This window comes from Fopius arisanus, unplaced genomic scaffold (genome assembly GCF_000806365.1).
Source record: "Fopius arisanus strain USDA-PBARC FA_bdor unplaced genomic scaffold, ASM80636v1 scaffold00057, whole genome shotgun sequence".
In the NCBI taxonomy this organism is placed as follows: Eukaryota; Metazoa; Arthropoda; class Insecta; order Hymenoptera; family Braconidae; genus Fopius; species Fopius arisanus.
In genome coordinates, this window is record NW_011887796.1 from 737,344 (window position 1) to 764,350 (window position 27,007).

General features: G+C 38.8%; 1 protein-coding gene across 1 annotated transcript in view; it reads right to left on the reverse strand.

Moving 5' to 3' along the window:
- Nucleotides 1–2,585: 2,585 nt before the first annotated feature.
- LOC105268466 (alkaline phosphatase) overlaps nucleotides 2,586–27,007 on the reverse strand; it is a 49,221-nt gene continuing 24,799 nt past the window's right edge. The window contains exons 3-9 of the mRNA XM_011308057.1: nucleotides 13,328–13,502; nucleotides 11,669–11,847; nucleotides 11,332–11,533; nucleotides 11,026–11,166; nucleotides 9,060–9,254; nucleotides 3,987–4,108; nucleotides 2,586–3,856 (exon numbers count right to left, since the gene is read on the reverse strand). Coding sequence (XP_011306359.1) covers nucleotides 3,494–3,856; nucleotides 3,987–4,108; nucleotides 9,060–9,254; nucleotides 11,026–11,166; nucleotides 11,332–11,533; nucleotides 11,669–11,847; nucleotides 13,328–13,502 — 1,377 coding nt within the window. The 3' untranslated portion in view covers nucleotides 2,586–3,493. The remainder of the gene's footprint in view (nucleotides 3,857–3,986; nucleotides 4,109–9,059; nucleotides 9,255–11,025; nucleotides 11,167–11,331; nucleotides 11,534–11,668; nucleotides 11,848–13,327; nucleotides 13,503–27,007) is intronic.

The following is a 27,007-nucleotide window of genomic DNA, read 5'->3' on the forward strand; positions in this document are numbered from 1 at the left end:
TCGATGACTTTTTATTCCCGCAGATCAGCCGATAAATCTCAAAAACTGCTAGTCGCACTGGAAAACTTCAAAGGAATTTTTTATAGCCCATGAAATTGCCTAGAAAAATGGTCTTTTGATGTTTTTCGATAGAACCCCCTCATACCACGTAATCTCTCCGAGTTCTTCAAGTAAATAGAAATTAACTCGAGTTAAGGACAGTCGATTCTCCCATTACCCCACAATTTTATTTGCATCACTTTTTTTTTTATTTTCTCCATGAATTCATCAATTTTCCGTTCGAGGTTGGCTGTCATGTCCTCTCCAAGGATCATCCCCTGGCACGAGGATTTTCTCATACTGTCAATCACTCAACTGCCCCTCGCTATGAAAACCCTTCAGATCCCCATCAATTCTCATCTTGCCCAAGGGTTCATTGGAGGATGAAAGAGCTCCAGTAAATAGGGGTGTTGATAATTTAAGGACTTAATCATCCAGAAATGATGTGGGTCCAGACACGGAAGAAATTCTTGATTCCGTTTGCTACTTTTAGACCCTCATTCGCTAATTCCCGCTGAAAATCTTTCAGAACTTTCGAAAGATTGACTTATTGATACTCAATAGATTAATTCCAATGGATTTTCTCCAATTAATCCATCGAGAATATCATTCCATCAAATATTTTACAATTTAAAGCAACTTCTGGGCTTTCCTTTTTATTTTTTTTTGAATGGAGTGCATTTACGATATTAATTGATGGAATATTTCATTCGAGGATCCATCGAGCATGAATTTATTACCGATTAATTGTGTAATTCTGTTAATTCAATATTTGGGAACCCATAGATTTCGAGTTTGAAGGTAAACAGCCCCGGGTGGATGAGTCCATCGGAGAGGCTACTGTTCAGTTGTTAATACTGACATTTATATAGTCATTTTGAGATATTATTTTCTCTGGATATTTACCCATCGATTCGCCCGTTTTAGCGATTCTGTGAAATAACCACTATCTAGTGCAATTTCTAGTGGAAATTTCCTCTCTGATGTCAGTGCCAGGTGGTGCTCCAGGCAAGTATGCCATTTAAATCGAGATTAAAATCATTTTTAAGGGAGAAAAATCAGGTATATCGACGCGGTTCTCTACGCGAAACAGAGCGCAACGATTTCTGCCTCTGACATCCCTAAAACCACAGGGCCCACAGGAAAATCACAGAGGAATTTTTTACAGCCCATGAAATTGCCCAGAAAAATGGTCTTTTGATGTTTTTTGGTGGGTCCTTTAGTTCCTGAGATATCTCGAGTTTTATCGGGAGAAAAATCGAGCAGATCGATCCTATCGACGAGTCCTGGAGAATTCACTTGTCCTGGAGGTGTCTATCGGCCAAGAAATCAGAACAATCAGAGAGAAAGTTTGGAACAATTAATCAACTCCGTAAAGTAAGTGTCCTGGGGGGTAAGTGAATACGTTATATAATTCTCTGTGATTCAACTATGCAATTCCATCAGAATGACGGGTTAATTTCATGAGAGAATCTCACAACGAGATGGATTTTGGAATTGTTGGAGCGGCTACGAGTGCCATATCCAGGCGCAGTCATGTTTACATTGGCCCCGAAAATTGTTTGATTGTTTGTCTGTGCCTGGTTGCCTTGATAAGGATAACTGAGGACAAATGATTAATGCATTTCTCGTATTATTCGAGAGAAATGAACAATCGCAGGTGCAGATCATTTCGAAGAAGAGCAATTCCATTTTTTCCTCTCGAATGGAATTATTTTTTGGTCTATCATACCAAAGAAAAATCAGTAATTGAAATTTTATGGAAATGATTGATAAATAAATAATTGTTAATGGCGAGCAGATTCTATATGGCGTCTGGTGAACAATTCGCGTTAATTACTTAAATTAGATAATTAATTTACCTGTCGTAGGCGATCTTCAGTAGAATCTCGTTCTCCCCAGTTTTCACCGTCTCACAAAATCCCCGGAGACATTAAAAATCGATTGTTCATCTTCTCGCTGGCTCTAATAAAAAAAAAAGCGGTTTTCAAATTTTTCCTGAGAAATAAAAAATATTAATCTAAAAATTAAGGAGTTAGAAAAAAAAATGTCTTTTTTTTATTGCTCCAGAATTTTCCAGTTGTTTATATTTATATTTGTTCCTATTGTTTATATTTATTATCATTGTTACTTATATTTTTTCTGTTATTTACTCCTGGTTTTTCGATAAGTAATTGAACGATTATTATTTGTCAGAGTTTGATGGCGCGAAAACTCACCCCCTCCTGAAAATTGATTGATTCAGTCAATGGGATTTAATTGATTGGCGGTCTTTCTTCGTTTAAACGAGCATTTACAAGTTAAATGTGTTCTCATGTTGATATTTCACGTGACTGACGCGCCCTTTCATCCGCGAAAAAAAATATACTCCGTATATGAATCTAGGCCGATAGTTTATGTCAACAAAAAATATATATATGTATTGCAAAACAAACACGAAATATGAGAGATTATTCATTGTTTTATGAAAGAGAGGAATCGCAATAACAAAACATTTTTTTATTTTTCTCTTTTTTTATGAAACAATAATATACAGATATTCTTCTATCATATAGTAATAATTCCATTCACAATTTTATTTACAATTACAATATATTCTTCTTAGTCCAGTGAAATTGATAAGCCGTTGGTGATAAAATTCAGTGGAAATGAATCTACATTATACGAAAATACTGAAATCAATAAAATTACGTGGTGTCTTGGTGCAAAAAGTGATGACGTCAATTCTTGAGTATTTTATTCGTTTCTTTAGTTACTTCATTGGGGGAAAAAATGCCTGATTGAGTACGTGAGTCTCGTTGCACTTGATTTTTGAGTTTTTGACTCACACATCCAACACGCGTCACTTAACCCGAAAACCGAGGGATTTACGGAGTGGAAAATAGGCCCATCGGATAGATGGGAAAAAATAAGTTCGAATAAAAAAAAAGACGAGTCACGTAGCTCGAGTGAATCCTGAGATACTCGAGAAAAACGAAATCGAGTCGAAAAGGTTTTTGCCCTGTATCTTCGGAAATAGCGGGTCAACACGGGTCGTTTTTTTTTTCATTTGAGGTAAAATTCCCCCATCTTTCTGATGGGCCTATTCCGACAAGGCTCCCCTCAATGGTTCTCAAGGTGAATTCCTCCAGGAGCTGCTCCTGAATGTGAGAGCGATCTGCTCAATTTTTCCCCCGACGGATTTCGAGATATCTCAGAAACTATGGGCTATATCAAAAAACACGAGAAACCTCTTTTCAGGGTAATTTAACGAACTACAAAAAGTTCCTCTAGGGTTTTCTGGTGGGCCCAGTGGTTTCCAAGACATCTCGATTTTTCTCCGCTAATTACCCATGAGGCTCCGTTCAAAACACTCTGTCCACTTGACATCAATTGAATACTGTCCATTTAATTTTTTCAGTCATCAGACATACTTTGTACAAATAGTTCTGGAATAGTCGTTACTCATTGAACATTAACTCGTCGTGAAGATAGTGATGGTGATGGTAAGAGTAAGGACGATTGGGATAATCTGGTGGGCATTGGATTTGCTAGGTGGATTTCTCGCTTGATCGTTCATCACGTCGCTGGATATTGCTGCGCTGTTGGGCTCCGCTGAGGGACAGCTTATCGGTGCCATTATTGTTTCGTTGATTATAGCTGAGTCTCGTGAACAACGACTTGCGTGTCTCCCCATGCAGGAGGCGTATGCTATTGCGTGGGGAATGTAGCTCTGATCGATGCTGCCGGAGAATAGGACGCTGGAGAGCGGTCCTATGGCGAACACTGGGACATCCTCACCAGCATGGGTTGCCCATGATCGAGGAACACCTGCCGTCTGTTGATTAAATTCATGGGTTTCAGGTAAAGTGTCACAATCAAGGGATTTGTTGAAACTTTTAAAAAATCTCAACGTGAATATCGGTAACTGTGTTCACTGGGTGGGGCATTTTAATCGATTGGCACACCTGAATAGAATCCTTTCCAGCTTCCCGCATGACGGATCGCGGTTCCGTGTGACCTGGACCATTGCTGTACAAGAGGGTTGTATAGGGCTTTCCATCCACGTCCGACTTTTTGCTGTCAGACCCTTAAAAAATAATAGAAAAAGTTTATTCGATTTGATTGGAATTTCTCGTCTCTCAGTTTCTCGCCGATTGCATTACCGGTTTATATTGAGTTCAGGACAATTAACCGAGGTAAGACGATTTCCAGTCGAGGGAGAAAGGGTAAATTTGAGAGGGAGAATAAAATAATATAAGGGTCAGGGTGTTTGTTTTTGTCTTGTCTTTGTTGGGGGATGAGTGGGGGAAAAATAGAAAAGAGAATTAAATGAACTGCTTCGGGGAAGAGGAGATAGCGAGAAGAAAAGGGGTTTTGCGTCTCAGGAAAATGGGGATGTCGATGTTTTATTCAGGTGTCGACGAGCGTATCTAGGGGCTCTCCCTCTTGGGGAACACCTTCGTTCTGGTGTACTATTTTTTTCCCGCTTTTTTTTTTACTTCCGCGGGGTTTCTCATTGTTTGGTTATTTAACATTTCACTCCTACGGGCGTTGCTGTTTTTAGACGATGATCGCGCTGAATTGTGAGGAGATAGAGAATTTTTGTATGAACATTTTTTGTGGCTCTTCGAATTCTCTACAAAAAGTTTTATCATGAAGATCACGCTATCTCCACTAAATTCCGAGGTATTTACGTAATTCCGAGCGAGAGGAAATTGACATGAAAAAATCATGCCTAAAAACGGATTCCGTGTTTTCGGGTATACCTTGAGATCTGGAGGAGATGGAGAAATTTTAGTTGAAACTTTTTTTTAGATCATTGAATTCTCTACAAAAAAGGTGGTTAGAAAAATCGGGCTATCATCTATAGATTCTGAGAAAATTGATTTGAAATTTTAATACTGAGGACGTAGTGTGAAATCACTAGTACCAAAATGTTTATTTTCTCTCAGTATACCAGAGGGTGATTCTGCTGTACGTTTTCCCTGATTATGACCAATCTTTGGCAATAGTCCGCAAAAATCTCAGACACGTAAGATTCTCAATAATCTCGGGAATAATCCGGATGAAATCAAATGCGTTTTGGGTGTGCCACAAAGGCTATGCCAAGGTGACCCGCAATAATGCCGTATGGAGAGAGAGAAAACTAGCGTGAGAGGGTAAATTCGAAGAGGTTTACCACTGCTACCGGAAAACCCGATGTGCGGAACACGGAGAAAAGCCGCATTGTCCCATTTCAAATATACCACCCTCCAAAACCCCTTCTCCAGAGAGCAGTATACGTCGCGTCACTCTTTTCATAATGGAATCCCGTGAAAAACACGTATTGTACTTTCGGTGAATGGGAAAAAGAGGTAGAAAAATAATCTCTTTCGTTGTTTTCCCCCGGTAAATTCGTGTGTCCAGATAAATTCCGTGAAAACAGCGTTGGCTGTTGCGTGACGCAGGTGAAATTGAAACTTGACGAGCCAAAGGTTCTCCAACAGAATATTGAAAGAAGGATTGCTTTTCGGGGTGTTTGGGGGTGAGAGCACGACCGGAGAGAGATCTCACCCTCTTGGAGTGACAAATTCGGGAAATTTCGAGACATATTAATTATTTTATTCAATGATTACTATTCTGGCTTAATCAATCTCGTTATTAATTTGTCTATTTATACGCGGAGAGAAATATTCATGAAAAATTACGGAATATTTTACGCAATATGCAAGCGATGCAATCATCACATAAATTCTACGACCTGTTCCGTAAAAATTACTCAGTCATCTGACGTCTCATGGCTAGCTATGAGTCACTGTGAGGGGGGATTTTTTACGGAAATTTCCGTAATTTTTCCGGAAATTTCCGTAATTTTTCCGGAACGTTCCGTAAAAATTCTTGAACATCCAGTAATTTTTCTGTTCTGGGGCATAATAAGTTGAAGTTTTGTTCGATTTAAAAACTTCCAGAAAAATTACGTGACTTTTTCGTATTTTTTCGGTGACAGAAGCCAAAAATTTACTGAAACTTCCAGATTTATTCCCCGAAAACGATTCCTACTGACGGATTACGTGAAATATTCCGTAATTATTCTTGAATATTTCTCTCCGTCGAGAATGTAGTAAATAAAATAGTACTTTAGGAATTTGAAATGCCATCGAAGCGTAGAAGTGATCAAGACTGGTTTCCAATTAAAGCCTGGGAACTATCGTTTTGAAATCGCTCAATCAGGAACATTCTCCCGAGAGTATGTTTGCGTTAACAATTGTCGAGCGAGTAAATTTCCGTTGCCATTCTGGACAATGCGTTTGAGTATAGCCTAACATCGGCAACAATAGTGTATACCTGTAGGTGACCAAGTTAATTTGGAGAAAGCCGATTCGTGCGAAGGCAAGTGTCCCGTTCACTTCACCGAGTGAACGAGGAGTTGAACAGGGATGGATAAACCTCCTCTGGGGTAAATGTAATTTACCCGGTGGTGGGGTAGAAGGGTGAAGGTCTGGGACTACATGCTGGACAGCGAAAGGAACGAGAAATGTGGGGGGAGGGTAGAGGGCTTTTGGATTTACCCGGTCCACTTTCCAAAGTTTCGGGGTACAGTGTGTGTATGCATTCGCCTTTTACACGAGTTTACCAAACTCTATGTCGCAAGTAGCTCTCTTGCCCAGTTTCTGTGTAAGTTGCGAATCTCTCTCGACGTATTTTCAGGGATTTTCAGGGGAGAATGGTAAATTATGCCGATGTCCGGGATAAAGAGCTGGATTTTCAGCCAAAAAATAGTGAAATCCTTGCTGGTTAGGGGAGGAACCCAGGCATTACACGTGGGATGGAGTGGTACGATCCTAATGAGCCTCGAGGTTTCATAAATTCACTGACAAAGCTACTCTTAATTTTTTTCCATTTCACTCCGCCATTTTTTAATTTTCAATTGATGATCATTAAATATTTTTTAGTTTCGATTTTATGGAGCGTTTCAATCGAAAAATTGTTTCTCGTTTCAGCCTGATGGAATGGGGATTCAAAGGAGGTGAGGGTAGACTACAGCTGAAGGTGTTCGAAGTTGATAAAAATTTTGAAATGCAATATTTTTTCGAATATGACGCAGTCGGTGGTCATTTCGGGAGACAGTAAGTACCCTATTATGTTTTTGACGGAGGATTTAACTGGCTCTTCAATGGGGACATTGTCTCGATCCCCCATCCCCGTTATAACAGTTTCCAACGTGTTATTTATTTTCCGAGATGAGCAATTTCCTCCAAGAGATTATTCTTTAGGATTTTTTAATCAACGAAAAAGGGTGGAAATTAAGAATTTTCTTGTACCGGGGAAAAACAATTCAAGGAGTTTGCCAGAATGAATTCCCAATCCTTTTCACTGGACGACTGCTACCTTTTAACGCTCAAGATATTTATGTAGATTTATGCAGATACATGCTGGCGTATACCCCCCACCCATCCCCTCTAGTTTCTCAGTCTTACTTTTTTCTTATCTCGGATGCTCACGACTGAGGGGGAAAAAGAAAATACGAGTCGCTTCCCTTTATGACTCGATTCCCTCTTCGATATTTCCAATTCAGAAAAAAAATGGTTTGATTGAATTGTTTTAAGGGGCTTAATTCAATTCCTTCCAATCTGGCGAGATTTCATTAATTTCAGTCTGCGGATCAACTGCGGTTTTTCCATTTTTAGGGTTAAATCATCAGTCTGACTACTGACTGACATTTTCTACTGCGAAGATGTTCTAGATACTCTAGTTAAAGTATTTACAGTTTTTTTATTTAAGAATCAATTGAACTTGGCAATTGCTATTTCGAACTTTATAGTTGTAATTCTTCAATAATTTTTAGGGGACGGAATTTGCATGTAACCAGATCGGGAAGATATTCATGAAGCCATCCGGTCGGATTATTCCACTTAATTTCAAATATTACTCTTTCCTTTTTTTATCTCTCGGTAATCCTGTGTAACATCTTTTCCGATTTTCCACTCTCCCTATGTGAACGTATAAAACCATGGAGGCGATCCACTAAAGCTCAATCTAGACTACCCTCAGCATTCCCGTAACGCTTATCCCACCCCCTCTGACCTTACCTCCAACTCGTATTGCATAACGACAATGAGGGGAGGGGGAAAGAGGGGTTGGAACTCGGTGGATAACATCTCGGAGAAAATCCCCCTGGATATCTAGTGAAATTATCGCATCGTAGTTACCGAGGGGCTCAAAAGGAGGAATAAGTCAGCGATTGAAATGAATTGGATTTTATAGAATTTTGAGGTCTGGGGCTTTTTTTTATGGGACTCAATTGATTTTTCTGAAGTTTTCAATAGCTTTTTATGTCGGAGCAATTACACTCAATATTCATGATTTTTCGAAACGATATTATTCGAAATGTTATGAGATTTTGTCACGATGTGGTTTTTCTTCTGCTCCCGAGGCACAATTTGCTTGACAATTAGTAACTCTTTTGATTTCCGCAACGATTTCCTAATTTTAGCGATTTTCGCGATTTTTTTAAATTTTTAAATTTTTTAAATTTTTTGAATTTTTCAAATTTTGGCGCCCCCCGCACCGTGGCAAAATTCATCCAATAATTCGCCACCAACTTTGGTTTCCGCAATGATTCCCAAATTTTTGCGATTTTTTGAACATTTTACATTTTTTGAATGTTCAACGTTTTGCCGCCCCCGCCCCCACGCAAAATCGTGTCAATAATTCGCAACATCGATTGCTCTCCTGGGATTCCCAAGTTTTCGTGATTCTTTGAATTTTCAAAATTTCGGGTCGTTTTGTCTATTACTCTTACGGCGATTCGAGATATGTCGAGATATTTGGAGATCGATTTCCTTTCTTCTTTTTCTATTACGAGGATTACGAGTGAATGTGAGGAAGGGGGAAGGGGTTAGTCTGGTGCTAATCAGATGAAAAATTTATCAAGATGATGGGAAAATCTTAAAAATAGCGTAAAATTTGTGGAACGTCACCCAGTGGTGACAATTGAAAATTTGTTTGTACAAAGGGTTTTATGGAAAATGCTGAGGAAACAATTCAGGCGTACTAACCGAAAATTGGATTTCCCCGTAGTGTAGCTAGTCCACCGAGTGTCAATACATGGGAATGATCAGCGGTGACTACCAGCAGAGTCTCGGATAGGTCGACCTCGTTCAAGACTGCTCGCACTGCCTCCTCCATCGCCAGTGTCTCATCCAGGGCACGATAAGCATTATTATAGTGATGAGCATGGTCTATCCTTCCACCTATAAAAACGGAGAAAGAAAATTTCTTATTTTTCGGTCAGAGATACTGTCCAGCGAATAAACTGGCCGATAAATTTTTATCGAGCCAAAATAATTAAATCCAATGGGATCTTTAATTTTGAAGTCTTAAAGTTGGTAAACGTAATTGGTGGCTTTTAATTGGTCCATTGGGGTTGAATTATCTCAGTTCTAACTAACTCTAGAGAAAAATGTCAGTTACATTTTTGGCAGTGAATTTTATCGTCTACGAAAAATTATTATTGCCATTTTCTTTTAAACCCGTAGTTTTCGAAATGTACGTTTTATCACTTGACTGACGAAATAAACTGAATCCTCTGGGGTGCCGTATATCGCCCGGAATGTAGACTCGTTAACGTCTTTATTATGAAAGTGCGTCTCTGGAAAGTGGCTAGACTGCATTACTTTCTTCTACTGCCAAAGTTTTCCACAATTTTCTTCAGTCGCAAGTCGTAAAATTCTCCTGATGAACGAGACAAAAAATCCCCGGCGATTCGAGATTGTTGGAGATAACTGGATACGATTTTACCGGAAAAATAGCTTTCGTTACAAATTTACCAAGATTCTAATCGAGGATAATGTCTACGTGGGGTGAGTGTATCACCCGGGGTTAGGAGAATCATTCCAGAAGAATTTCGACTTTTATATCTCGATAAAAATGGAGCTTCCTCAGGAAAGGCCCATGGGATTGGAATGGTATATGTTTCATTGAAAAGCCGAGAAAATTTATGACGAGATTAAAAAAAAAATGGGTTCATTTTGCCCCAGCCTTCTTTAGAATATTGAGTGACGCCGAATGACTGTCTCCATTTTAATTTCATCAATAAATTTTTGAATTGTTCCGCGCTGCAATTTTTATCCCATTAGTTCTAACATCTCCGGAGGTATTTGCGAAAGAAAATGGGACGAGATTAGACTTGTGGTTTATTACTGGATTCCGCAGTTAAATATCACAGCACATGCTGCATTATTGGATGACGAAGTGTCAGTCTGCACTGAATGATGGGCTTTGGTAATTCCAGTCTAGTTTATTGGATATATATAGATGTAGAAAATTTAGTGGCGTGGAACCTGAGATATCCTGAAGATCTCAGACTCCTGTGGGTGTCAGAGTCACTTTGGGGTGGGCACTAGATGTTCGAGTACATTCGACTTCGTGCCAAGAATACTTGGGGCTACACTCGTCTTCGACGACAGGTAGAGTCGAGTTTAGATTGAACAAACAGAGGAGTCAAATTTGTGATTGAATTTTCATGAGTTTTACTTTGACACCTTTTTATTTTAATAAAACGAATCCTCGGAGAAATGGATAAATTCAATTGATCTCGTTCGAGAGTCCAGGGAATTTACGTTTAAACTGAGGAAAAAGTGATCTACTTTGGGACATTAGTCTCGAAAAAAAAAAACGGAATTGTACTTGGCGCACGACGTGACCGTCACGTTGGATTCGGCAATTTATTTGCCAATTTTCTATTAAACTAGAGAGAAAAAATAGACAATTTTGTTTTTTAAATTGAATGCTGTAGAGTCTGATGAGAATGGGCTGCCAATGAATTCGCTCGCTAGAAAATTTTTCGTGTTTGTCTTTGTGTTGGTATTGAATCGATTTATTTCAATTTCAACTTTTCCAATTTCCATTTTCAATTGTTCTATCTTCCACCATTGGGCGATTTTCATTCGCCCCTTAGAATCCCTGTTGAAACCCCTTGACGATCGTTGGGCTTGGTAAGTTGGACTGTTCACTAAGCTTTACCCTCGACAAACAAGAAGAATCCCTTTGGGTTTTTCTTGAGTATCCTCAGCGCTTTTACGGTCATTTCAGTGAGTGATGGATCACCAGTGGCGGATGCATTGCGATCCACCTCAAAGTCCATGTGGGAATAGGCAAACAGACCTGTGGACATTCAAAGTTGATGGTCTGGGGCATTAACCTTGAAGGATAAGAATTTCCATGCATTGGCAAATCATCGAGATACTGGGAGATACTGGAAGATTGAGGAGAACCTCTGAATCTCTCTATCAAAAATCAAAATAAAATCAATCAATCGTAAAATAATACCTAGCAGATGATCGACTCTGCCAGGATCAACATCATCAAACTGCTCCTTTGAGAATACGTATTTAGACGTTGGCTCAGGATGACTCTTTGTCCATTCCGTAATGAGATTTCTCCCATCTAAACGTCTGCCTTCCTTATCCGGATCCTCAGGGTCCGGCGTGACTTTTGAGACGAAATGCCGCCTCCCACCACCCAGGATAACCTGGAATTCCAATATCACTCGATAAATTTGATTAATCCCTTCGAGGAATGATGGGAATGCTTCATCCTGGTGCAATAACACAATCCAGGGACAGTAACAATTTAGCTCGGATAAATTGAGTAAGTAATTACTGACATTCAAGTTTCTCCCGGGCTCGTCCTCAACAAGTTGTTTAGCAATGTCTTTGCAATTTGTCCTCGCGGGTGAAGGCACTTTTCCATCGTCCTCCCAGTATCTGCTGGAGGCATGAGCATAAAGGGCTGCTGGGGTGGCATGGGTCACCCGGGTAGTTGTTACTAGGCCTGTCGATTTTCCTGTTAACACAACCAAGTGAATTACAAAATGTCATCGTAAATCCAGAATCCATTCATTGAAATTACCGCATTACGAATGGAATGGCAATGGACTAGAGATAATGATTTTTTTGAAAACGTCTTTTTTATTTTACCATCACGATCAATTACGGATAATTACGGATAATCAGGCAGGATGAAAGGGAAAGAATGCAGCCAGTGTATATTTTTATTACTAATATTTTTTAATACACTGATCAATTAATTGCCAAATGATTCTCCGAAATTTAGATTGTCTCGGAGAAAAATCTTCTCTCTGCATTTTCTGAAAGGGGAATGAAGCGAAACAACTAGTTTTTCTTGCAAATTAATACTCTATTCTTCAACCTCCTCAGGATGCTCTACCCATTTCTCTACCCCCTCCAATCCCTCATTCTCACGAGAACACCATCCCGGAAACACCGAGTTTTCCCTCATTTTCCCTCATTTTCCCTCCGCTTAATAACATAATTCATTTGTAATAATACAGAGTGCACGGTTTGTATAACACTGTAGCCTCGTTCATTTCCGGTCATTAAGATGAATTGCCACGGTTGATTAATAGCCCAGTGTTTGCCAGTGACGTACACAAACAACTCGTTTGTATCAGATACTGGTGTATTTATCTTTTTTGGGTTCTACACGCGCGTAACCGTTTGTTATGGCGTTTAATCCTCTCCATTCAATTTCTTATTTACGATCAGACGAATTGCCACGCCCATCTCGTTTCTTCAACGCTCATACCCCACCCTCTGATACCCCTCAAACCTCTTTTTTCCCCTCTTTCTGAATAGCGCACGTACCCATTTCTCATGCGTTATATATAGGGGGATGATAAAACTCCAGTCCAACGCTTCTTCCGGATGGCTCCTGGTGGAAATAACGCCCACCGATCGGACGTACGTTAAAGGGATATAATCCAGCTGTTTCCGAGTCATGAAGAATTTATGAACTGATTAACCATCACATAGTGGCTCTATTCTGCTTCGCTGTAAGTGGTTCATACTTACGGGTCAATGAATTCATGTCATTGGTTGTTAGGGTGAAGTTTTGGGGTTTTATTCCCTTCCGGGTTTTTGGTACCGTTGAAATTTTCCAGGGCTGGGATTCCCCGAGTTCAGGGGATCTTAAAACCGTTAAATGTCAACCAATCGGAGACACGTATTCAGAAAGCCTGCATTACCGACTGATCGAAATATCAAGTTTTTGAGGTACTCCTAACGCGGGGATTCCCCATTAATTGATTGACAAACTTCATTCATTTTTCGAGGCTATAAAATTTCAGTTCCTTTTTTTCCTTCTAGAAAGATTTATTTATTCACTTATACCTGTATTAGGGGTGGGGGAGTGTGAGGGGATGTTGGAATTTGATGGGATTTACTCTCGTCTTTTAGATGTGCTTCCTAGAGTGGCTAGGGATTCTCGAGATGTTCAGGATTGAATAAATTTTGAGGTTAGTCACCTCTCTCTTGTGCCCATTCCACGATTGACGGGACCCTTGCGGTTTGACTTGAGAGGCAGTTGTCGAACTTAGCTGACGAGTCTAATCCAACAGTCTCGTAATTGGCCTTGACTCCACATACTAGAGCTGTTGCACAAGCCGAGGATTCACCCACTTGTGCATCTTTGTTGTAAGTCTGCAACAATAAAAAATATTTTCGTCTTTTTTATCCAAGAACGATAGCGCGCTGCAATTATAAAAATCGTGATTAAAAATTGTTAATTTAAATGAGTTCCAAATTCAAATTAGCCGCCTCAGACGACTGAACCAATGAGGAGTAAGCGTGACAGACTTTCGAGATATCGATAGTCTCGATGTTTGTCCATATTACAATAGGAGATTACAATAGGATTCATTGCAATTAGCACTAATTACGCGCAGATATATTCGGTATATATTTGATATATCAATGAGATATATTACATACGACAAAAAACCACATGTTACACATATTACATATAATTACTGGCATATATTTTTTCCGGAAGGGTCGTATAAGTTAGTAAATATTTAGTAAATATCAGTGAGATTTGGGGAGCAAGACAGCAATGGTGAAAATATATTTTTTGGTCACGATCGTGTCCTTTTCAACTCAGTATTATGATAATCTCATCGGGGGGGTGGGGGTGGAGCTAGTTTTTGCCGGATTTTTTTTTATTAACGGCGTCATGCTGAGGGGGTTGGAGGGGGGAGGGGGTGAGATGCCAGAACGGAATACATAAATCTCTCTGGTTTTATGTCGATGGCAGAGTCGTGATGGCTGATGTGGTTTTCTCGTCATTCGTAAACCTTGGGATGCGCATTTTCACGTATTTTCTACCATCCCTTCCCCCACTACTCGCGCTATTTTTCTCTCTATGTACCCTTTTTTTCCCGGACTCTTCCTTTTTTTTACCTTCACCATGTTTTAGGATTTTCTTTTTCCGGTTTCTTGGAGCAGATGGTCACGTCATTGGGTGGAAGTGAGATCATAAACCATGGCTCTGTGATGGCTACTCGAGAGATCCTAACTGCCGCAAACGGTGGTCGTTTCATTCGGGTCGATGCTGGAGATTACGTACTAACGTTGCCACGTTCAGATGTTCACTTGGTTGTCAATTTGAAGGGTTCAGATTGCCAGGGGGAGGTGAAAGAAATTGTTGGGTCGAGGATTTCTGAGAACGGAGTAGGTAATTCCTTCCGCAGAAAATGTGTTTTCATGTTTAGAGGGTATTTCATTCTGCGGATATTTGTCATCACGAGTGTAGGATAACGCGACAGTCGATTGAGGGAAAAATACTTGGACGACTTGACCGTAGCTCTCGCTAAGATAATTATTTTTCATTTTTCCAAGAAGTGGAGAATGTGAAAATTTTATTGGAGAAGTCTGTACGGTGTTAAAAAATCATTTCGATGTAAAAAAAATTCACGGCAATAACTCGGCAAGTGCTGGTGTTGAGAGGGTCTTTTTTTTTTCTCATCGTTTAGAAGTGCTTTTTTATTTTATAGGTTAATGAAAAAAGTGACGTGGAGATGTCTCAATTATCCAATCCGTGTGTTATCGGAGATATTGTCGGAGGAATTACACCCTAGAGCTCCCTCACTTAAACTGTCCCCCGAAGGCGTGACCAAGTGCCCAAAGTACTCAGAAACTGTAGTAGTCATGGCTCGTCTGACCAAACTAGGGGAAATGACATTGTGCGGTCGACCCAAAACCGACATCCCTACCCTTACTCCACCCTCTTCGGCATACCTTCACGTACAAACTCACTCGTGAAATTCTCCACACGTAAATTCAGGGCTCATTGAGAAACCCCAGCACGATGACTCCAAATAGTAAATAGGAAAAATTATTGCCACTGTCAAACACCGTTTTACGAATGTGTCGCACCATCTGTGAGATTTTTTTTCACCATTTCCCTCTAATATATTGTGCATTTAGAAATTTCACTATGATGCACCAAGAGGAAAATTCATGAAACCAGAGAAGTAGTGCCCCATGTTGAGGTGATGGATTAGAAAAAAAAAATACATAATGGATTTTATTAGAGGGAATTGATAATTAGAATATCGATCTCTTGGAATAAAAATTGAGACAATTGAATGAAATCTATTAAAAGTTAAAATGATAGTTCTCATTCTTGAAAAAATAATAGCTCCATCCGCGTAAAATGTCTGGTAAAATTTTCCGAGATATCTAATAAAATTTGAGAAGCTTTAAAGTGTCACACAAATGCAGGAGAAATCCTCTCCATTTTCCCAGCTCACGTCATTTCCCCTCACTCGAGTCATAAATTTAGCAAAAAACTTTGTCCCTAAAAATTAAAAAATAATTTGTGCAAATAATTTTTACACCGTCTCCTAAAAAACTTGAATTATCAGTGGAAATAAGTTGGTTTCACTATTTTTTTAACAGACCTCACAAAAAACGAAGTTACACACTGAAGTAAAAAAAAAATTTATTCCCAGCGCACTCGCAAGTCTCATGTATAAGTTTCATGATAAACATTTATGTATACACGAATATATTTTCATGCATTTGCGCTTTGAATTTCCATGCACCAGGGGAAATAAACAGTGTAAGTGTGCGCCTGGGAGAGTGAGAGGGGTTGAAGGGGGTTGGTAGGCAACGAATATTCTGGATCATGACTGTTCTCAATGTTCTTTTCACCAACCCCACCGTATCCTTCTTATTCTTTTTGATACTTTGCCAGGAACACTTCGTTCACTCGTCTCGCTTCACAAGAGGCCGCGGAAGCTAGTACTTTCCATGTTCAATTCCATGTTCAACTTCTGTTTTATTGGATTTATCAGCGAATTCTTGCTCCGCGCGATTTCATTTTTATCCCTAACCACTAAAAATTCTCGAGAGTCATTATCGACACCAACAGTCGACTATTTCAATACAATATCCATTAAATTTCGATTATTTTTTTTCGTTTGTAAAATCCATATTTAAAAAAATTCTAATTTCTATTTTTTTAATCATTGGGTGGGTTACTAAATTAAGGAGTGATGTATGAGTATCAAAAAAATCTTGAGAATATCATGTTCTTGGGAAAAAGAGAGTTTATTCTCGGTGGAGCGGGATTGCACCTTTCTCTCCCTTTTCTGGGGATTTTTTTCTTTTTTTATTATTTTTCTCTGTTGAAGAATTTTTAAACTCGCTTTGAGGATGGTTGCACCTCGCGGCGATGCTTTTGGACAACAGACGATTCCTCCAGCTCTCAAGGCTTCGGGGTTGGTCTTTATGAATTGGTGAGGGATTGACTCCCGCTTTCGGTGTCTTTGTTTGCGGGAGCGGAAGGTCTTTTGTGTTGGTAGGGAGATTTTTTTTATTAAATTTTTCGCACCATGGAAATGGAGGATACCACCGCGACGAGAAGAATCCGGTGGGGATGACCTTTTTCCGGGTGAAATTTGAGCGATTTTCAAATCACGTCCGCAGTTACCCTAGAAAATTCTTCATTTTCATCAAATTAATTTCTCAAATTACAATTGATAATCAATCTACGGAAATTTGTAGGAAACATCTTCGGGGAACAATAGCTTCTCGTTTATTGCGAATAAATTCTCCTGGATCCCCAACAATTTCCCATTTTTACTTGAATAATATTATAAATAAAAAAAAGATTCATTTAATTTTTTGCGATTCCCTGAGTAACGAGTTTTTCGAGTAATGGCATTATAATGCAATTGCAACATGTCGTTGTCTCAACAATTTGAAAAATTTAATAAAAAACAAATTGAGAAAAATTGTTTTCCTCATTAATCAATTTTTACTTTAAAACTTAGCGAACTCATTATTTTTGAAAAACATTTCACCAGGAAGCCAAGGTTTTAGCGCGTACATATCGAGTAAAGTTGGAAGATCCTCGAGAGTTTGAGGCTAGAGTAGAACACGCTGAAGACACTGGAAATACGAGGAGATGTGGATGACGGGGAGGGTCGGGATGTGTAAGGATGAGACGTTTTCGTTGAGGCCAACTTAATTTCAACTCCCCCGGAGGGTATTCCCCGAAGAACGAGAAATTTTCACATCCGTCGGCGATATACCACCTATCCGGTAAGTGACTCAATTTCGTTATTCACTGGGTGCGTCATGTAAACGTGACACTGTTACTTGATGATTAACTTTATCACTTCACGTTATCCAAGGATTACCGCATTTACAGAAACAATCGATTAATCCTATGTCGCCCGAATGTCAGAACATTTTTCTACACTGAGAGAAATATTTAATAAAAATTACGTGTATTTTCCGTAATTCTGGAGCGAAATGTGGTTGTCGGAAATTTTACGGAACTGTCACGTAATTTTTAACTAAAGTCACGGAATTTTTATCTGAATTATCGGTGAAAAACAACGATACCGTCACTTAAATTTTTCCAATCAACTCCGTAATCGGTAAGTGAACTGAGAGTTCCGTAATTTTTACTAAATATTTCTCTCCGTGTACTATTTTTTTACGTCTCAATTATTATTATTCTATTTATATTTGAATCATTCCAATTATTAAATAAATATTGGATAGGGGCGGGGGCGGAAAAATTTTGAAAATCTCAAACTATCTCCTATCTATAGTAATAATAATAATTATTATATTTATATTTAAATCATCCCCTTTTCATCGTAATATCCTAATATAAAAAAAGAAGGGAAAATTCAAAAAATCGCAAACATTTGAAAATCATACAAATTATTGAATAAATTTGGTAACGGGGGCGGGGGCGGAAAAATTTTGAAAATCTCAAACGATTTCCTATATATAGTAATAATAATAATAATAATAATAATAATAATAATAATAATAATAATAATATTTATATTTAAATCATCCCCTTCTCACCGTAATATGCTAATATCCAAATATAAAAAAAGAAAGGAAAATTTTAAAAATTGCGAAAATTTGAGAATCATGGAAATTATTAAATAAATTTTGGCTAAGGGGCGGGGCCGGAAAAATTTTAGATAATCTCAAACGTATACCAATAATAATTTCATATATATATGGTCATATATTATGTTATATAACTCATGCGGATAAATCTATAAGTAGATATTTTGCACATGTTTCTTAGGGTAAAATCTCACGAGTTTTTGTTTTTTATTTGCTCACTATTTTCGTATATAAATTTTATGAACTAGCACTCAAGCGAGCGATGCATTTTATTCCAGTACTTTGGACTTGATCCACGACTGTTCAAGTAGACCGTACATCACACTTCCTCCCTTCCCCCATTTTGTGAAGTTAGCAATGAGAAAGTTTTTGCGCTGTAAATCATCGAATTCCCCGTGTATCTGGCAAATGTGGATTAATAGGATATTTTTATTCGTCTTGAAAATTCTCTCGGGAAGTAATTTCACTCGATAGAGATTGTAGAGTGCAATTTTATTTTGCAGTATCTGCTGAGAACGGTTTGAGGTATTGAGGATGATAGATGAAAGTTTGAATAATTTCCGGTTGTCGTTTTCGCTGGGATATCTAAAGTTTACTCGTAATTCATTTGGTTTCCCCAGAGGGTTTGCAATATCTTGAGATATCGCGGATCTCATGCAACTTTTCGAGCCTCGAATTTCTCACTCAGTATTTTAATTGCTCTGTCCTAAACAATCACCTTTATTCATTGAAAATCTCTTCTCTCGATCCAGTTATTTAAGCGTCACGATGAAGAGTGAAAATAAATGACCAATTACCGGTTAATATTTCCGAGAGTGGTATCACATATTTTTTTTCACATTTCATGACATTTAAAGGCGTTTCCAATGAAAATTGGCAAGTTTAAAAAAATGGCGATTGCATGGCTTCTCCTCAGGGGAAAAAAATTGAATAAATTGAATAAAAAAAACTCACGAGTGCAGGAAGGATCTCCCCGAGTTCCATTTCGCAGAGTGGAGAACGTGAGAAATAGTAAGAGACACATCAGTGGAAGAAAAATGCGCGGGGGGTTCTGAGAGTTGGAGAAAAAGGAAAACGAGGAATAAACGTTTAAGAGGGTTTTTCTCGTCCATTCTCGCTCTCTTGGTGTCTACCCTCAGGCGAATGGCTATTCCCCTTTAAGGGAAAAAATTGACAAAAAGACATACGCCCACTCAATCCCCCACCTCCACTTTTTTTTAAACTTTCATTTCGAAAAGAAGATATCTGCAAATTTTTTTACACTAGTCCTTTTTCGATATTTTATACGAGTTTTGTCATTCTTATTACTGCGTTCTTTCATACAGTTATTTTCTCTCATAGGAATATTATCTTTTTTTTTTCCAATCGTTATGAAGGCACAAAGCGACATCGAATGAGTTATTTACGAGCCCTAACCCGATGGTGTAAATATAAATTCCAACGGTAAGGGACTTCGTTCATGGGGGGAAGGCGCTGTAAAAAAGGTTCTACGTGCATTATCTGTTGCCAATATCCTCGTCATGCATGAAAATCAACCGCTGAAGCGAATTCCACTTATACTCTGAATTTTCAAAAATTTTCAAAAATGTGTCAATTTGAATTTTCGCGAGGGATTGATGGGATCAATCCCATTCGATAGCCAGGGAAATTTCCGGTTTGAAAATACAATATGACGACCTCATCACGACAAAAATTTTTTTTTTTTTTCATTTAAAACCCAAATTTTCCGATTGTGGGGGAGGGGGCGGGGGTGAGGGGTGGTCCATGACCTTTTCCATGCACACCCCCATTTATTCACATGATTAATTACCCTCAATATTTGTTATTACTTCGAGTTGAATTAGCCGAAGTTATGAGACGTTTGTATTCTCCGAGATTGCTCTTTCATTCTTCTCTCTCTAACTCACCAGTTTCACTTCCTGAGATACCCACTTTACAACTTGAAGAAGAAACATTTGCCCCCTACCCTGACCCCAGTCGGTGTTCAGGGATTTACGTCGGTCATCAATTCCCCAGGGGGTACCAACTGTGTGAGAACCTCTCTCTGTGTATTTCCTAAAGTCGTATAGTCGTTGCATCAGCGTGTGCATCAAACCGCGAGAACTTGCGCGAGTAGATCTTGCGGTGTTATGAGTCTCAGAGATGTGAAAATATTCATGGATCGGTAGAGCTTAACCTCAACTGTCCCCCACCATTGTCGAGAATTTTCACATAAACGACGTGAGATATCGATTTTACGGAGTCGAAAGTAACACCAGTTGATGGCCCGGAAAATTTCAGTCGAGTTTGAAAAAATAAAAAAACATTAACGGATTTGCTCCAGTATTTGTCGAGATATCGAGAGTATTATTTTCAGGGTCAGACAGCTACATTGAGACTACCGATTCTCTACCTAGAGAAGTTTGAAATTATTTTAAAAAGGCGGGAAAAAATCGAAAAATGGTTCTTGCACGGAGAAAAATATTCAAGAAAAATTACGAAACATTTTACGTTATCTTCAAGCAACGAAATCATCACATAAATTCTACGATCTGTTTCGTAAAAATTACTCAGGTAATTTTTCCGGAACGTTCCATAAAGTTCTTGAACATCCAATAATTTTTTTGTTCTGGGGCATAATACGTTCGACTTAAAAACTTCCAGAATAATTCCGTGACTTTTCCGTATTTTTTCGGTGACAGAACCCTAAAATTAACTGAAAGTTACAGATGTATTCCCCCAAAACGATTCCCACTGGTGGATTACGTGAAATGTTCCGTAATTTTTCTTGAATATTTCCCTCCGTGTGCATTTTGGGAATTCGTGAATGCGCGTGTATTAGGCGAATATGACAAGTACCGAGGGAAATTAGACATGTATTGAGGCTCTACACGCGATTGCTTATAGACCACAAGTACGAGGATATAACTCTACCGTTCGGATTTACGATGAACGGTATTACATCCATGTATAAGTGAATTATACGGTGTTCAGTATGAAAAATGACCCGGCGGCGCAGTTCCGTAACTCGTTATCGTAACAAACTCGATAACAAGGGAGTCGGTAACTCGTTACGGTTACTAAAGCCGATAAACCAATTTACCAATTACTAATTTCTTATTTTTTCTCTACCGGTAGTTAGAGATAATCGACCAAGCCGGCAGTATCAATTTCTTATCGCTCCCCGAGGCGGTGATAACTGATGCCGGCCATCAATTATACGGTCATTACGCGGTTTAATGAATTCTTATAATTTTTCACGTGTCGGAATTAATGAGCGACGTTTATTACTCGGATGATGTGACTGGTGCCATTGAATTCGTCAATTTACCATTCAATTGACAAAATTCATTTTTCTCCACTCGTCAAGAAAATTCATAAAGAAAATTGTTTTTCGCGAGATGCGATAGATCTCGCGTCAAGGACATTACATATTTGTGACATTTTGCCTAACAGACATAAACCCTTTATTACGGGTGCATCCACTACTCCCAAGTACTCACCCGGTTCTTAATAATTAGTGTAAACGACAGGTGTCTACTGTCTATGCATGAAACATAAACTCCGAGTGAGGTGGTGAAAGGTCTATTGTTATCCGGTGAAAATCCGTGAGAGTTTGTTTCAAAAGAGTCGTCTGGCGCTTTACGATTTAATCGAGTACGAGAGAAGGTGCAAAAAAAAAAAAAAAGATATTGTACAGATGGGGGGAGAGAAAAGGTGTCCGCGTTAGAGCGAAAAGGGGGAGAGAGTAAACAAAAACAAAACCGTCTCTCTCGGTTCTGTGAACGTCAAACAGACGAGACGTACGGAAAAAATTCGATTCACGTGAAATTAGTTTATCCCTCCGGGAATCGGAAATCCGGAAATAGATATCGGGATAAAATTGGAGTGTTCCGTTTTGCCCCATTGATGTTTTCAGGAAAAATGATACAATCTGGAGGAGAATTTATAAGAATTATTTTTATTTCCATTTTTTTTTAATTTTTTTCTCATTTTCATGACTTTTTGAATTTTTAACTTTTTTCAAATTTTTTCAAATTAAAAAAAAAGTCCCCCCCCCCTTCCCTCCCCCGCAGGAGCGGTATCGTTTTAATAGCCTATGACAGGCATGAAAAATTACCCTCCCCTTGAACATCGAGACAAATTACCCCAGTATGTACCGGTGCTATGTACAAATCAAGGTATATGACCTGATAAACTTTTATATACCCATTTACACGTTACGTTTCTCCTTATTAACCGTATAAATTTCAACGCGACACCCAATTTTCATGGTTGACGTTTGAAGGGGAAAAAATTCCCACTGTTAATTACCATTTTATTTTTAGATTATGTTTTAATTCCCATTTTTTTTCACCGAGGGAAAATGCGGAGAAACTAGGGGATTTTTTTTTCTTCACGTTGCACTACACTTTCTGAACATGAAAGCAGTGCCCCGAAATTTCATTCGTCACGCCGCCCTTTTAGAGGAGAAATGTTGGTAAAGAGATTTCATTCTTGAAACTTTGATGAAAAAATTTAATTATCTCGGGAACTAGCCGTGCGATCTTTTCACTGAACCAAATGCCATTGTAAGGCGAGAGGTGGAATTGAAAAAGAGTCGGGTAAAAGATCGGGGCAGAATGGTTCAGATTTAATGAGCTTTGAGACGTGTGTAGTTTTTGAAAAACGCTTTTCGAAGACGTCGGATTTTTTCATTTTTACTCAGCCAAAATTGAATTGCAAACAATTGAAAATTGATAATATCAAACTAAATTGCAAAAAAATCCAATTGAAATCAAATATTCAAAACGTTTAATACAGCAATCTGTATTCTTTCAAAATATATTCAGATATATTTTTTTACTTAAAAAATGTTCATCAATGTAACTTGTTATAAATAATTGAATAATTATTGAATTTGGATTTCTTTAAAAGGCAAATGTTAATCGTTTTTTTTTGTTCTTTTTTTAGAATTGATGCCGAATTCCCTCATGTCTGAAATGAGATCTCTTTGAGCCTAGCCCGAGGCCAAACGCATTCTCCTTGTACCCCAAAAGCGGAGGAATTGGTAGTGAAAATTTAATTGCACTCTGTAAACGAGGTCATTCGAACTTTAAGGGCACAATCCACAGTAGTTGAATCCTCTGTGGTCCATCACTCGAATTCAATCCCCATATCGACTAGAATCGCCAGTGCGATTAAACGATTCAACTTAAACTCGAAGACTCTCTTAAATTTTCGTCGGTACTTTTGAATTGAAAGTTAACTCCAACGTCCCGCAATTCATTTATTCACCTCAATTCAATCATTTTTTCCATTCGTTTTACCAACGAATTTCATCTTCATAAATTAAAAATTAGCCGGAAAGCCGATGGAAAGCCCCGGCAATGCCGTGTAGAATTGAATGAGCATAATATCCAGATTCTGATTGCAGGAGTCGTTTAATTCCTTTGCCAGTTCTCCCTTTCATTTTAACTGTTGAATCTCGCAATTGACGCGACGTAAATTTTAATGAGAAACTTGGATATCGTCTCGATGCATTGGGAATTGTGAGTGACGTGAAATAATCAATGGCGGGATATTGTATTCTTGAAAATTGAATGAGACCTTTAAGTTCTCTCTCTTTTGCCATACATCGCAGCGTCATCAACGAAAAAAAATGATTTTTCAATTTTCATAATTCCGCTTTTACGTGATTCAGCAGTTGGATGGATCTACGAGGTTATTAATTTTCGCCTTGAAAAAAGCCCGTCGTTTTTCCATATACAGATATAAAAATCAACGGGAAGAAGGAATTAAAACGAGAGAAGGGAAACCAGCGAGCTGGTGTGCTACATCATTTCCGGGTCAGTGACTTCGGTGAATTCCGATAAATAACGGCGATACATGATATATAAATGTGAAATACATCTGGGAGAAATCGTGACACTCATTAATCTGTGAGAATTGCAGAAAAAAAAACCTAGGAGATTTACTTGCTAGAAAAAGATGAAAAATTGAAGTTTCGAGTGGAAAAGTTTTGCCATCCACTTTTGGGGCGAATATCTCGCATGAGAGGTGAAATGGAGGCTTGAAAATAGCCTCATTAGATAGCTCGTGAAATTTTCCATCAGATAAAAAAAAAATTGTCCATTTTGCTCGAGTATTTGGGGATTTATTGCGAAAACAAAATTTGGGGTCTCGGAGGCGCGGTAGTGACTCGCGCCAAGTTTTTTTTTATCTTGAGGAGTCGCCCTCTTCCGGACACAAGAATCGATTATTTCCCGATCCCGTGTCTCCGTGTATCCTTTGGATATCATCAAGATTACGTGGAGAGCATGAAATTGTTATTCTATTATTTGCATTCTAACCTAAAAACGTAAACTGTGAAAATCTTTAGGGAAATTCTGACAGCTGTTGTTTATACTACAGTATTACAATGCACATGGGGACAAAGAGCCCCTCGAGGCTCTAATTTAAGTGGAAACGCCTCTCTTTCGTGGGTTGTTGGGTGGTGGAGATGGAATTCCAGGGTGGGTAACCAAAAAAAAAATAAATAAATGGGGACAAACGGAAAAGGTGACGTGAAAATTGAGGACTGAAGGGTCTTTTCGGCATTGAAGTGTGTGCACATTCACACTATGATGAGAAATATATATATTTTTTTCTGTGTGTCCCGTCCTCAGATCACGGAAGGAGTGAGTGGAAAATGTGATGATGTACACAGAAGTGTGGGGATTGTGACTTGTGAAGGTGGAGAGGTCGGTTAATGATGTCTCTGGAGCTCCTTGACGCCGAGGGCATGCGTTGCAAGGGTAGAGTTGGAGATAAGGCGGATGACAGGGGGAGTATGATGAAGTGTTTGAAAAAGAGTGAGTGCGGGGACTTTGAGGCTTGACAGGCAAATTTGCCGGTAACGGAAAAAGGGAGACTCTATTTCTCCGTGGGAATTTCCTTTGTTTTTCCTTGGGGAAAAATGGGTTTTCCTATTTATTAAAGGGGAGGCACAAATGATTTTTTCCAACGCACTTATTCGTGAGGATTTTCTAGTTTGACTCGACGTGAAATGGCTCAGTACTCATTTACGTTTCGGGGGTAAGCCAATTATATATTTGAGAACAAGCCCAGAAATTTTGAGCCACGAGTGGAGAGAACACTTGTGATTGGATTATTGACCATGGTTAGTACTTGTACGTGACCAAGCGTAAGCGCTGGCGATACTCTGTGATCGGACGTGAGTTTCATCCGCTTCGGTACTCATAACCAAAACTTGGGACACTGGGTAAACTGTCTACTAAGCTGTACAATTCGAGGATTATATGCAAGACAAATAAAACACTGAGTAACCATCTTAATGAGTGGTAATATGAAATTTCTGGTCAAAATTGAATGACGAGAGGGAGTGAATGAAAATGAAATGGGAGGAGGGAGTTAGGAAAACTGGGGAAGAACGATGCGATTTGAGTAAAATTTGATACGTCTGAGGTTCACAGGAAGGGATTCAAAATGGTTGTATGTTTTTTATAATTCACTCTGCCAGTGCGCAAATGTAGATCACTGAAAATTATCACAGGAAGTGAATAAGTGCGGAAGGAGGCAGAAAAACCGAGACGTAATCATGCCGTTTTAGTAAAATTCAAAGTATTTGTAGTTTATATGAAAAGCTTAAAAATGGGGCTAAATTGAAGAAATGCCACTCAGCGAGTGTAAGGGTGTCGCTGATTGAAGATTTGGGCCCGAAGCAAACAAGGAGAGAAAGAATCAGAATGAGTAGGACAGAATGATGAGACTTGGATCAGTTTCAAGACGTGCAAAGTCTACGAAAAAAAAATCAGAATGGTGCCAAATTTTTAAATTTCACTCAGTAGATCCTGAGTTATGAACAATTGAATATCGAGTGGCTTCGTAATCTACCGAAAGGACATGGAAAACCATTTGATGATCTCTCTTTTCCCAAAAGAAAATCCTTTGTCTCTTCAAAAACTCATTCTCCTCTATTCTACACCGTGACATCCTCAATTTTTCTCCAATTCCCCCCCAATCCTCTCACATCTCAACTAGAGCGACGAAATAGTCCGTTGAACACGTTCGATTTCCGGTGGTAAAAAAATCGAAAAGATATGTCGATTTATTTTCATTTTCCCCTCACTACTAAAAGCCAAAAGCTCTCACAGATACTGTTAAAAAATGGTGGTGTAGTCATACAATACGTGTCAACAGGAGGCGAACGATGGGTGGGTACGGGGTGGATAAATGGGTTGACCATTGTTGAAAGCCCCAAAAAGAAAATCCCGGGAAAAATCGAAGAGGAAAAAAAGTGCAATAGCGGATTTGTATTTTTTTTACATGTCGCCATCATGGAAATGTTCGCGGATTGTGAAATCCAAGTACCGTTGGATTTTTCGTGTTACAATTTTTATCCATTTGATAGATACGAAAAAAAATATGGAGCCTGCGGTGGCATTGGGATGAGAGTTTAAAGTGGGAGCAAAACTCTTCTGGATCAAACTTTGTAATTTTTAACCAGTTGCTGTTTCATTTAGTTCATACCCGTTTCGGGGGAAAATAGTGTAATTCCGAGGGACGAGAGATTTCAGAGTAGAAAACCAATTGCTTTTGATTGCTGGGTATTTCTCATTTATCGGGAAAGTTTGAGGGGTGATGAGGGAGGTTTTTTTTTATTCCGTTACTCTTTTTTCAACGGAATCGTTGTGGTATGATGGTAGGATTGGCCTGAATCGACAGTTGAAAAAATCCAGGGAATCCAGGGAAATCTACCGACTCCCATCAAATTAATCACGTAACTGATACTTGATAGGGTG